General features: G+C 36.6%; 1 protein-coding gene across 18 annotated transcripts in view; it reads right to left on the reverse strand.

Annotated features, from left to right (window-relative positions):
* SOX6 (SRY-box transcription factor 6) overlaps positions 1-14,549 on the reverse strand; it is a 489,348-nt gene that overhangs the window by 24,603 nt on the left and 450,196 nt on the right. For 13 of the 18 annotated variants that reach the window (XM_081937703.1, XM_081937696.1, XM_081937690.1 and 10 more), the window contains 2 exons: positions 6,970-7,095; positions 4,701-4,809 (listed from right to left, as the gene is read on the reverse strand). In XM_081937703.1, the coding sequence (XP_081793829.1) occupies positions 4,701-4,809; positions 6,970-7,095 (235 nt within the window). The remainder of the gene's footprint in view (positions 1-4,700; positions 4,810-6,969; positions 7,096-14,549) is intronic. The other 5 variants (XM_081937695.1, XM_081937693.1, XM_081937694.1 and 2 more) reach the window with 1 other exon arrangement.

Here is a 14,549-nt window from a genome sequence, read left to right on the forward strand (position 1 = left end):
GTATTCCAATATCTCAGGGGCTGCCACAAAGAAGAGAGAGTCAAGCTATTCTCCAAAGCACCCAGGGGCAGGAAAAGAAGCAATGGGTGGAAACCAATCAAGGAGACAAGCAATCTAGAAGTAAGGAGAATTTTCCTGACAGTTAGGATAATTAATCAGTGGAACTACTTGTCTCTAGAAGTTGTGAATGCTGCAACACTGGAAGGTTTTAAGATGATATTGGATAAACATTTGTCTGAAGTGGTGTAGGGTTTCCTGCCTAAGCAGGGGGTTGGACTATAAGACTTCCAAGATCCCTTTCAACTCTGTTATTCTATTCTATTCAAGAGTTTCAGATCTCTGTTTAGGTATTACTTTCAGTTGTCCAATCCAACACTGGAGAAGCAGTGAGGCACTGATGACCTACCTGAAGAGATTATCTCTAGGCCAGGGGTGTCCAAACTTGGGAACTTTAAGACTTGTGACTTCAACTCCCAGAATTCCCCAGCCAGCTTAAAGTCTTAAAGTCTTAAAGTTCCCAGGTTTGGACACCCCTGCTCTAGGCTAAGGACACATCTACAGCAGGGAGACTTTGTACACATTCAAAATTTTCATATGATTTGCAAGACTTTAGAATCAAGGTTCCAGCTGTTGTGGGAAAAATGCATGCATTGCAATAGACAACTGGATTTGTTTCTGGGGCTCGATCCAAGAATTTGAATGAATGAATGAATGAATGAATGAATGAATGAATGAATGAATGAATGTATGTATGTATGTATGTATGTATGTATGTATGTATGTATGTATGCATGTATGTATTCAGACAAATAAACCACAGTCTTCAAATAGACTCCAGATAAAATATAGTTGGTCTTGAAAGTGGCTATAGTAGGTAATAGCACATAGTCAATTTGGGCAGTTCTTGAAAAGTTAATCAAAGTCTTATATAGTTAAGCTTTTGGATGGGAGAACATCAGAAAATATACACTTGTCCAGGAAGCTTAAATATATCCCCAGAACATCTAGTGTTGAGAAAACTACATGGAATGTCCATGTCCATTAAGAACTAAGTTTGATTCCAGACAGACTTTGGTTTTTAACAGATTCCAAAAAGAAATCTAATCAATGCTTATCTGCACTCAGTCACACATGCCCTCATCGTCTCACAATTGGACTACTGTGATGTGTTCTATATGGGACTACCCTTGAAGAGTAGAAGCTTCAAGAGTAGTCCCAGAAGCTACAGCTAGTGCAGAATGTAGCAATGTAAACTGTTCTAGGGTCTCCTAGGATAACTCATGTATCAAAGCTCTGTATGACATGGGTCCAAGCTATCTGAAGAACCATCTCATTCCAATGGGATTGTTTCACCCCTCTCGTTCCAGTAGAAAGGAATGCTTCAGACTCCATCTGTCAAGACATTCTGGCTATTGGGGTCCAGGGGAATGGTCTTTTCTGCCATGCCTCCTTCCCTCTGGAACACACAGATGTGCATCCACCTTTTTGGCCTACAAAAAGAGCCTCAAAACTTGGCTCTGCTGATTGGCCTGGCACGCTGATGGGGACATTTCATGTTGGAGATAATTAATGCATTAGGAAGAAGATCCCACCTTCACCCCATTTTATTCTTGTTCTTGTTCCTTTTGCTTTTATGATATTGTAAACTTTCCAGAATCATCTGACAGTGTGATAGGTGGCATACAAGTTTAATAAATAAATAAATAAATAAATAAATAAATAAATAAATAAATAATAAATAAATAATAAATAAATACATACATACATACATACATACATACATACATACATACATACATACATACATTCTTGTTGGAAAATAAAATTTGTTAATCAAAAATCTTATGCTACTATTTTGGTCTTCTTTCCAACTTTGAGAGTTTGTTACCAAGAGACATATGATATAAAATAGAACAAGCCACATATAAAGGAACATGTAATATTGGCATTAGTGGGGATCATTTAAATCTTCTGTATGTTTTTGTAAAACCCATTCAACTATCTTAAAATTGCATTTTAGCATACAGTTTTTCAAATATATGTATCACTGTAAAATAAAAGATTTAGAAGCCCAGTTCCAAAGAATCCAATTCGATCCCAGACAGCTCTGACAGAAGTTTTCTTAATGTGGACAGTCATATTTGTGAACATATCAGAGATCTATAATAATGAAGCCTTGATAGAGTAGAGCCTAAGTTATCCTCTCCCATGTCAGACCCTCAAATGTCCAATGGCATTGTAAGGGCAAATGACTTCTCAATTCTGACACAGAGGTGAATCCAACTGGACAAAATAAAAATATCTTTATGCACCCAAAGCCATGTAGGTAGCAGAATTCATTGGATTGAGTAGAATTCTTCATCCTCTGGGTGCTTCCAAAATGTCACCCAAAATAATACTCTAGTAAATACCTAACAGAACCTTCATATATTACGCAATGTACTTGCTAGCACAATTAGTAATATTTTGAATAAACTGTATCTGTGCATATGATGTCTTCCAAGATAGCTACATAATAGTATTAAACAAAAAATGGAGTGATACGATCCTTCTGATAATTTTGTTTTATATGCACTTTAATACCTATTTGTCTTTCCTAGACAGCTACCAGCAACGTCTCAAAGTTTGCGGGTTTATTTTTTATTGTATAACACTTTTATTATTTTTACATTTAACTCAAATGGTGAACATATCCAACACACTTTCCTTCTATTTTCCCCACAATAACTGTGTGAGATTAGTTGGGCTGAGACAGAGTGATTGAGTCAAAGTCACCCAACTGGCTTAGGGTGAGATGGCAAAGATGGGACTTGAATTCAGAGTCTCCTGCTTTCTAGCATGGTGCCTTAACCATTAGATCAAACTGGGTCTCTTCTCAAAACTCAGTATGACTTCATGTTTTTTACAAATAAATTATTTGTATTTATTTTTACAAATAACTTTTTATCCAGAACTATTTCTGAATTCAGAAAAAAGCAATATGGTGCAAATGTTACCCCACCTTCAAAGGCAAAGGGATTCTTTCTTAAACTGGTGTAAATTGAAACTATTTAAATTTCTAGATATAAGATGTTGTGTTGGACTGATTCAAGACTTGCCAAAATGAATAATAATATGGTTTCTGCTTGTCTTCAGAGAGAAGCTGACCCATAGCAATTGAACTGTATTTCTACACTGCTGCTTCTGCTGCATTTGAAGAAAATACACTATAAAGAATGTTCTCCAATGAAACGGAATGTCCATATGCTCAATAGTAATGCCCAGAGCATAATCTTCCTACTTTTTCATATGTCATAAGTGAAGGGTGAAAGAAAAGAAAATAATAAATCAAGAGAAACCCCAATTTGTTTTACTTTATCAGCAAGTACTGATAAATTTAAATATTTTTCCTCCTCAATAATATCTTGCCATGTCAAAACAAAATAAAAGGATGAGGTGAGAGTATTTCTGTATATTGTTATTTTATTATTCTGTAAGCTTCAATAACAGTAAGAGTTTAAGAAATCAAAATTAAGTACTTCTATTGACATAGAAATTTATCCTAAAATATGATTGACATGGTCATTTATAAACAGTATTTCCAATAGACCTGTCAACCAATTAAAGGCTTTTAGTTGATTAATGGCAATGTCTTTAACTGATCAATCAAATAACTAATTTAAATATACACTATGGTGCAGAGTCTTTAATTACTGAAATCAATGGGAAGGTTTCCACTGATATAAAACAGAACTGGAGCTATAAACCAGTGAAAGTAACATTTTCACAAAAAAAGTTATGTACATCTAATCAATTAGTTATCAGCATTCTTATATTTCATCTGAAGATTAAAACTTCGTTGTAATTAATTTTGCAGTCAATTAATGGATTGAATAATTCACCTCATACTTTCCTCATTACTGTAATTAAAATGTATGTTAAAAAGTGCACTAATATCCATTCAGATGACCTCACTAATACTTACTAATGAATCCTACCCCCTAAAGTAAGAGAATTGTAGCAGTTGAACCAATTATACAGAAAAGCCATTGGTTCCTTTTAGCAAATGTACTGAAGTGAAAATTGGGCTTTATCTGGGATGCTTCAATCTGGACTTCTACCCAAAGTAGGGAGTTGGATTCAGTTATCTGAAAGGGCCCTTCCAACCTTCTATGTTGACTTCCACAGGAAAGTGATCTTTTGTGGCCTCTGGCTATATAATTCAGCTCTATAATATTATTTCTTTACATTTATTCACATATAGAATAGACAATCTCCCAACACATCTGGAGGTGACAGATGACTATATTCCCCCATATCTTAAATAAAATTACTTTCTCACAGTACATGTTCATCCACTATATCTAGAGCACAATAAGAGAAAAGGAACTCATAGACATGAATGTTATTTGCATATAAAATCTGATTACACTCAATAGCTATTTTAATTTGATATGGATCATAACAAGTAACAAGATGAATTGAACTTAGGATAGCTTGGTAAGAACAGTTGCAGTAGCCTCCTAGTAATAAACCAGAAAGTTCATATTGTGTGATACTATTTTAAAATCAGACTTTATGCTTGCATAAAGCAACACAGGAATCTATGCTACAAATGTAGACAGACAGGATTAGCTGCCATATTGTTTAATATATTCAGCCTTAAAGTGATGAAAGAAAACAGTGCTCATCAGTTCAATCCATTTATTTCAATTACTCACCTTCTGCATCTTCTGGCCTTGTAAGATCAATGACTCCTGGACCTAGCTTTCCATCTTCACTGGGTTTCCCTGATAGCTGTGGGCCTAAATTCTCAAAGCGTGTTCTTTCCTGTCAAAGAAAAAGGACAACATTCAGGTTTTTTTTTTAAGTGTTCACATATGTTTAATTTCCAGTGCTTTCTTGACCTCTGATTATGCATGCACCTTGCCAAATTATAAGTGCAGCTTCCAACAATTGATTTAGTTCAACCAAGTGTAGGATATTTTTGTGATTCTGACAGGATTAAAACTGAAATTTCAGAAATTACTGCCAAGTAACAGTGAATAATTAACCTTTCCTAAATGACTTGCATTTCAAAAATACTAAAGTTCAGGACTTGAAGAGGACTTTCTATTAAAACTTCCTACTAATTCAGTGGAGAGAAAAAATAACCAGTAGCACAATCAACATCCTAGTCCTAGAGAACTGAATTTGCAGAGGCACCCTTGAGAAATGCAAGCATGAATTTTATGCAAGAGGATTTCAAAGACAAGTATTTCAAAAAAGGAATACTAGATGACAGAAATAGTGCTATTATTTTGCCTAGGAATTTGAGCTAAACCTCCATGGGATTTTTTTTTTTAAAAAGGCTATGAAGAAAAAGAGATGACAGTGTTTCTTCCTTGAAAAACATAAAACTTGAGTGCTGAAAACATATATGGTAAAACTGCATCTCTAAAACAATAATCAATATATAGGTTGATGTCAACCAAGTTTTCTTCATACCAGAGGGCAGAAACTCAACAATCATATGGCAACATTATATTTTCTCACTTTTTGTAACTGACTGTTATATACCACTTTCATGCAAAAACACAGTAGGGTTTTCTTATGCCTTTGGGGTACTTCTCAAACCTGAACATGCCATTATGTTTGCATGTCACATCATCACAGACATGAAATATCAGTTTTTGTTTTGTTCACAGGATATATTTGTTAAATCTCACATATTACACAGCAAAACAGTGCTGATTGCTCTTCTCTCTATTGTTTGGTGAGCTAACATTGCATTGGACATGTTAGATAGTAGATACTAGATATTAGATAGTAGAAAGAAAACAGTTAGTTATCAAGCAATAGCTTGATGTTGCTACTAAAAAACTAAAGAACAGACTTAACACTTCCAGAACACCAGAGTCATTTGCTCAACTCTCTTAATACTGATTCTGTTTATTAATAAATGCTCTGTAATCAATTTGTAGAGCATTAGTAGATTAGTAAATATTTGCAGCAGCAGTAGCAGCATTCCAGAAGTGTGTGTGTGTGTGTATGTGTGTGTGTGTGTGTGTGTGTGTGTGTAAACTCAAGGTGAGAAACATACCCAATCCTCTTGCCTTCTACTTTTCCCACAACAACAACCACTCTGTGAGGTTTGTTGGGTTGAGGGATAGTGACTGGCCCAAAGTCCTCAGTTGACTTTCATGTATAAGGCAAAACTAGAACTCACAGTCTTCTGGTTTCTAGCCTAACCACTATACCAAACTGGTGTACTTCTTCTCTTCTTCTCTTTTCTCCTTTCTCCCTCCCTTCCTCCCTCTCCTTCTCCCCTCCCCCGGGAAAAAAAATCCAACTAGATATAAGATTTTTTTTCATCACATCCAAGTCACAACAACTGGATACTACAAGCAAAGAACAACTTCTTAATTGGTCTCATATGTGAATACAAAGTTGGGTCATCATGTGGTATGAACAAGGTTGCCCTACAGGTATCCCAGAACTACTATTACTTCTAGTTTAATATGGACATTCAGTGGAAACCAGTATAATTATAATGAACAATAGGTGTCACACAACCTGGGCTTCCCGAATCTAACAATATGCTGTATCTGTGCCTTAAGCTGAACTTCATGAACTGTCCTTCTGCTATCCCACACTGGCCACAACAGCACCTAGTCTGTAAGTATGCAGCCTCAATGGTAGAACAGGGCATGAGGCATCATGCAGTGTTGCCCACAGCTCATCCTGACAAGGGTTCCCTGAATCTGTGCCCGTTCCAAGGAAAGCAAATGCTGGCTGTCCCATTCATATCTAATCACAGTCACACCAAGCCTGCCAAAATGTGTGGTCCTTTCACATATGCAGCATCCCATGGCTTCTACTCTCCTCAGCCAAAGCGGAAACCCTGCATTGTCATGTGCACATTCCATTTCAAAGTACAAATCAGATTATTGACCAGCAAAGCAATGATTAAAACCCAATGGCTGGCAAACAGTCCCTTGAAAGTACTACCTCTATTCTCTCTCCACCAGTTCTCCAGAGAGTCTTTCTATTTTTCGGGGAAATACTGCATCCTTTCAGGACCACGGAGGCCTTTTTTATATCTTCCATGAAGAAAGGAAGATAATTATCCCTTATCTGTTTCAAAAGAAAAAAAAAAGAAAGGGGAATGGGTGATAAATTCCCAATATATTAGGAACAACCTTATTTTCTCTTCCTCTGCCTATTTCTATATTTCTCCAAGAGTTCAGCCAGGAATTCCTCACTTTAAAATGCTATATTTTTTTAAGAACAGGGCAATATAATACTAAACACCTTGCCATTATATAAACGCTAGCATTGTCCAGGATGAACTGCATTTGCATTACTTCTAGTTTGACAGACCAGGTGGTTTTATTAGCCTTGAATGGATCAGTCTTTGACAATCTGGGACCAGGAGGTTCTCGAATCAGAAAGCCCAAAGCAACTGACACACAACCCTAGCAAATGCTGCTTGATCAAATGTCCCAACTTACTTTTGTTGCTTATTCCTCAAAGAGTTTGGATCCCCTATGCACCCTCAGTACCATATTAATGCAATTGCATTTTGCCATTCCCTCTATCTATTCTCCTACTTAACACCCATGAGTCTTAAACCTGCCCTACTAAGACAGGAATCTTTCCATAAAATGTCCTAACAGGGTACCTGAGTTTTTCCTGGTAAAAGAACTTCAGATTGATTAAAATGAAGAAAAAGAAAAATGCATTCTACTTTAAAAATAAAAATCAACAGAACCTTCTCTGTATCATAGTATGCATATTTGAAATATCTTTCTAGTCATTCATTCTCTTTGATTCTCTCCGGAAAATATTCTGTGTTAAAAAAGAAAGTTTCTGAAAGAATATCAATATTTTGACATTGAGGAAGGAAAGGAAAAATTACAAGAAAAAGCACAGAACTGAAAGGAAGAGAAACTTGCATGATAATAACTAAAAGAATCAGGGTGTTTTATGATTCTTTAATAATCATCAATGTGCCATTTTTGAAGGGGAAATTAAATACTATAATAATTCTTTGTGTATTTTTTTTGTAGATGCTGGCATTCATTTTTCCACTTAAAAACAATAGCAGCTATTTTACAGTTTTTCTATTTTATAGAAAATAAATAAAAAAGAAATATGATTTCAATAGTAGAATTATTGGTCTGTACAAATATATGTGAATATCTGAGGCAACATAATTTAGGTAAATAATAGCATTTTAAACTGAGTTAAATTAAGCAAATTATTTTAAATGAAGACAACTAGCAAACTACCCATCCAGATATCAAATATATCTTAGCAAAAGTATAGTCATTGTATTGTCCTGACAGATTCTATATTATTTTCTAAGTATGTAAGGCCATAAAAATAAATATATAAAACTAAAGTAAAATGTCCTGGGTAAAGGTACAGATGGATAAATATGACATAAATATGGGAGGAAAATGATTATCTAGACCCGCGCCAGTCCGGCTTTCGCCCCGGACACAGCACGGAGACGGCCTTGGTCGCGTTGGTGGATGATCTCTGGAGGGCCAGAGATAGGGGTTGTTCCTCTATCCTGGTCCTATTAGATCTCTCGGCGGCTTTTGATACCATCGACCATGGTATCCTGTTGCACCGACTGGAGGGGTTGGGGGTCGGGGGCACCGTTTTACGGTGGTTCGGCTCCTACCTCTCCGGCCGGATGCAACGTGTGTTGACAGGGGAGCAGAGGTCGACTCTAAGCCCCCTTATCTGTGGGGTGCCGCAGGGGTCGGTCCTCTCTCCGCTCCTGTTCAACACATATATGAAGCCGCTGGGTGAGATCATCCATGGTTTTGGGGTGGGATATCATCTGTACGCTGATGATACTCAGCTGTACATTTCCACCCCGAACCACCCCAACGAAGCCATCGAAGTGATGTCCCGGTGTGTGGAAGCCGTACGGGTCTGGATGGATGACAACCGACTCAGGCTCAACCCTTCCAAGACAGAGTGGCTGTGGCTGCCGGCCCCCCGGTTCAACCAGTTAATTCCATCTCTGGCCATCGGGGGCGTACAACTTGCCCCGGTGGAGCGGGCGCGCAATTTGGGCGTCCTCCTGGATGCCCGGCTGTCCATGGATGACCATGTGACGGCCGTGGCAAGGGAGGCGTTCCACCAGGTTCGCCTGGTGCGCCAATTGCGCCCCCTATTGGACCGGGATGCCTTGCGCACAGTCACTCATGCGCTGGTGACGTCTCGCCTGGACTACTGCAACGCTCTCTACATGGGGCTTCCCTTGAAATGCACTCAGAGACTACAGTTGGTCCAGAACGCGGCCGCGCGGGTAATTATGGGGAGTCCAAGGTACTCCCATGTGACACCTTTCCTGCGCGAGCTGCACTGGCTACCTGTGGTCTACCGGGTGCGTTTCAAGGTCTTGATAACGATCTTTAAAGCGCTCCATGGCTCAGGACCTAGATACCTGCGGGATCGTATCCTGCCCCATACATCCCTGCGACCAATCCGCTCGCACAGAGAGGGACACCTCCAGGTGCCGTCCGCCAGACAATGTCGGGGGGCGGTGTCTAGGAGTAGAGCCTTCTCTGTAGCGGGCCCAGCCCTGTGGAATGACCTTCCCCCGGATATTAGGACTACCTCTGACCTCCGCGCCTTTCGGATAAAGCTCAAGACCCACCTATTCCAAATAGCTGGCCTGGCTCAACCATAGTTCGCTCACTCTGCTCCTGACGGGTTTTTTAATTTTAATTCTGGGGTTTTTAGATTTTACTGTGTTTTAATTGTCTCTATTTATCTGCCTCCCTTCTCCATGTCCATGTACATGTATTTGTTTATTGTGTATGTGTTGTCTATTTTATATTTTATGTGTTTTCTTGTACGCCGCCCCGAGTCCTTCGGGAGAGGGTGCGGCTAAGAAATAAATTTTATTATTATTATTATTATTATTATTATTATTATTATTATTATTATTATTATTATTATTATACATACTATGGACTTATTTTTGCTCATTATAATATAACATACTTCTCAAAGCTCTGAGCATGCTCTCTGAGCGAAAAAACACATTCTATGAATTTTCTACAGACAAAAGGGCTCATAGAAGTGAATACAACTTAGAACATCACTTGGAAATTAAGAAAACTAAAGTTTGTAGAGTTTACAATCTCTTTCAAATTATAAACAAAATTCTGAAGTGATTGGTCTTTGGTGCTCTCTGAGCTTGATTGTTTTCTTGTAGACGTTTCATTACACAAACTAAGTAGACTGCTGGACTGATGATGTTACCAATTCTGGAAAATGAATGTCTGCAAGAAAACAATCAAGCTCAAAGAGCACCAAGGACCCGTCATTTCGACCCTGAACAACAAATATTCTCCTTTATTTGTGCTACATATGGGCACCAAACACTTGAGAAATCAAGTAAATGGGAAAAATTGCCCACTTCCACCAGTAGCACTGATGATGTCACCTAGTTTGGGTAGTGAAATATCTGCAAGAAAACAATCAGGCTCAGAGAGCACATTTCAACCCTGAACTACAAACACTCTCCTTTATTGAAGTTTGAAAAGCAGGAATTGTTATTGCTGAAGTGGACTGATATATAATTCGTTTTGCTAAAAACAGAATCTTCATTTTCCATTCAGTGACATGATTAGGCACTTATTATGCATTATCAAGCACAAGCACATAGGCAATATAAAACTTACGGGAGGGAAATGTTTGCTTTGCTGTGTTCTAGGACTTTTGGTTAAGTGCTTTGAAATGATGATATATGGGCTAGGTGTTGCATAGTTAAAAAAAAAGATATTTAAATGATAAAGTCCCCCCTTAGTCTGCATTGATAAATGATAAATGTTCCAGACTACAAAGCAGTGCCATCCATCATATTCACATATTATCAGTCAATGATGGAGCAACCTCTGTCGTGACAGATGGACTATGAGATTATTATCCCCCTGATTTTCAGTCACCAAATAACTCAACTCCTCAAACATTTTTTTTTTACTTTGCATTTCATTAATAACGTTGTCTATACTTCAGTGCTGGGAATGATCAATGTTATCCTTTGAGTTGGAGTAGAAGAAGACTAGGAACTAAGGAAGCAACTAAGAAAGCAAAAGAAAGTGTTTGCTTATCCACTGGAGTAGGGGAGAAAAATTGCTAATAACTTCAGAATAAATATAAAACTGTGATCATGGGGAAGAAAAGTAATAGTAACACTAAGCATACAATTAATGGTTTTTTCTCTGCATTTAGGTAAAAGTTGATTTTTTGATGTGCATGGTATATTGTCATAAAATTTTATATACTATTATTTTACATGCTATACTATGTTTTATAAGTTATTGGTTATTCTATAATAATGCGAGTGCCAGTAGTAAAATTGTTCCTAAATTTAAGTGTTATTTATTCATTGCCACATAACAATGCTTTTTGATATAAAAAGTATTCTGTTTATAAATGTAACTTTACAACCGCTGCATCCAGGCTCCGTGGTAAATTAATGACATTTTTATTATTTTATAGTGTCATTAAAGTTTTACTGATGACTCCATCAAAAAGGAGTCATAAATATCATAAAGCAAACCAATACACTTAGATCAGGGGACCAGGAATTCATGCCATATAGTTGTACTAAATGGCCTATCATAAATGACATTTATGCCATCTTTAAGCATGTGAGAACATTTGGACAAGTTCAACAAAACTGTTTCAGTAATTGTGTACTTAAATAACAGTTTACTTGCCAGCAAGCAAAGACTGTGTGTATGTGTATTTCAAACCCTGTGAAAGATGACTGCATCCATCTCTTGAAAAACAATATAAGAAATGTAATAATACACCAGGCAACCCTCCTTTTTAGATTACCATGACTAATCACACTATAACCATTGCCAAATTATTTCAACATGCTTTTTTCTATTTTCCACATCTGACATATATGCAAAGGCTAAAGTGGAAAATGGTATACATGCGAATCATTGTGTGAAAGACCTTTGTTCTCCCCCTTAATCTTTACAAACAAAAGTAGGCATAGTTGCTGAAGTAGGCATAGTTGGACAATGATGTAATCCCCTTTATTTCAAGACTCTAGCCTAGTAGTTACCAACATTTATTTAAACAACCAGTTTTGAGACTCCTTAATAATGCGAGTCATATACAGAAGCCACAAAGTAAATGCCTTTGGGAATGTTATGCACTCTGTGGACAATATTCTAGTTGCACAATGTGCCAAAAATTCCAGCATGTTGTCTTTATACACATGGACACACATACACACGCAACAGATTAAAGCTAAATTATGCTACATTATGCATTTAAAAACACATCTGAAGTTTGGTTTCTTGTACTTCTTTGGTTTCTTCTACTTCTATTCTAGCCCAGAGAGAATAAACAAACATAAAAAGGTCAGGTTCAAAAAAACACTGAGGGAAGAATTTCTAGAAAAGGCAGTACTTAACAGCCTTCATACAATTTAATTATACTGGTTGTTTTACTCTCTCTCTCTGTATCTCACTCTTTATTACTTAACATATGAACATAAATTCTTCTGTTTTAAAAACCTATAGTTGTATATAATTACAGTAATACTTAATATATCTAATAATAATACTTTAAGCCACAGTTTACCTCAGAGCTTGATATTCATTGCCATGTATCATAAATGGAACTTGAATTGGCCAAATAAGGACAATACATGTTCTATTAGATAAAACCAGGATATAAACAGAATGAATAAATTAATCAAAATTATATATAGCTTGTGATCATTTTCCTTACTGTTATAAAAGGGTATAAATTCCACTATAGCCAGCACAAACTGAAATTCTGATAGATCAAATTTTGTCATTTAAAAATAATTTTGCAGTCAAAGTCCAAATTTTGTGGGTAGTATTATTATTATTATTATTATTATTATTATTATTATTATTATTATTATTATTATTATTATGTTTAGTGAAAACTGCAAGAAATATGGCTGGCTTTATTTTTCACTGTAGTATTTTCCATTTGTTCATTTGTTGTAGAATGAGTAAGGGGCAACATTGGTGTGTTCAATCTGTTTCCAGAGATTCATACATTTATTTTTTATCTTGGTAATAACAAAATAAGTTTAGCTGCAAAAAGTGGTCAGTTTGCATCTATGGCAACGTGACTGCATTTTGCAAATTTGTGTTGCAATTTATTTGTCATATACCTTTGAGAATCACCTTCATACTCTTATAGGCAATTCCAGAACGAACAGATTATGATCAGATTATATCAATTCTTGTATCTGTTAAAGGAATAGCAATTAGACTTTTGTAAAGATTTTTTAATAAATATTTTTGTTAAGACTTCCCATGTTCACTTGACTTCTGCCCTTCCTAGCTTATTTGAGCATTTTTCAAGGGAAAGAGGAGTTACTGCCTAATTTCAGAGAGACTATTTAGTCTTAGATATTATTAAACTCTAGGTAAAGGTTCCCCTTACACATATGTGCTAGTCATTCCTGACTCTAGAGGGCGGTGCTCATCTCCCTTTCTAAGCCAAAGAGCCAGTGTTGTCCAAAGATGTCTCCGTAATCATATGGCCAGCATAACAACACCAAAGGTGCACGGAACCCAAAGATGGTTCCTATTTTTCTACTTGCATTTTTATGTGCTTTCAAACTGATAGGTTGTCAGAAGCTGGGGCAAGTAACAAGAGCTCACTCTGTTACATGGCGCTAGGGATTTGAACTGCTGAACTGCTGACCTTCTGATTGACAAGCTCAGCATCTTAGCCACTGAGCCACTGCATCCCTATTATTAAACTATGTTATATGTAAATATGATTTGTAGTTGGAGTTTTGGTGTGGGGGGGGAGGTTACCTTTGAGTCAGTTTTTGACTATATATCCAATATATTTAGATTGATTCCACTTGTTTTGATTGTATACTAATGTGGAAAGATTTCAGTAGGAAATTGAAAATGATAGTGTGCCACTGAACCTTAATGAATAAAGTGAAACATGCAAAAACGGTCAGAACTGGTGTCTTTGGTGGATCATAATTCCACTTTCTTTGGTGGCACTGTATTTGCAAAAGTTCAAGAACAATAGCTGTATTCATATGATACACTGAATCATAAACAACTGCATCACAGTTTAGCCTACCAGTTTGTATAGACTCTGCCAGTGTGGTTAGTATATGATTTAACATATGATGTGAACACAGAAAAGTGTAGCATATAACATGAACACAGAAAATTGAATTAACTGAATAGACTTTGCTTAAATTAACCATGAATGGACACGTTGTGCAAAAAAAAAATCCCTATATATATATAGTACTGTATCTATAAATTTCCTTTGCAACTTCTCACCCTATTCTAAAGGTTTCCTCCAAAAACATTTTTAGAAATGCAAGAAAATGTGAGGATTTTTCCCACTTCCATGAATAGCATTCTTGTCATTCTATATCCAATCCATTATTTAACAACAGTAGAGTGTTGGGTGTATATAAAAGAGAAGTGATATCATTTTAAACCTAAAGACTACTTTGCTTGGCCAAGAATTAAACTGAGGATGTGAAGAAAAGCCAAGGAGCTGAGAAGGGATAA

This window comes from Natrix helvetica, assembly GCF_964273705.1.
Source record: "Natrix helvetica genome assembly, chromosome: 1".
In the NCBI taxonomy this organism is placed as follows: Eukaryota; Metazoa; Chordata; class Lepidosauria; order Squamata; family Natricidae; genus Natrix; species Natrix helvetica.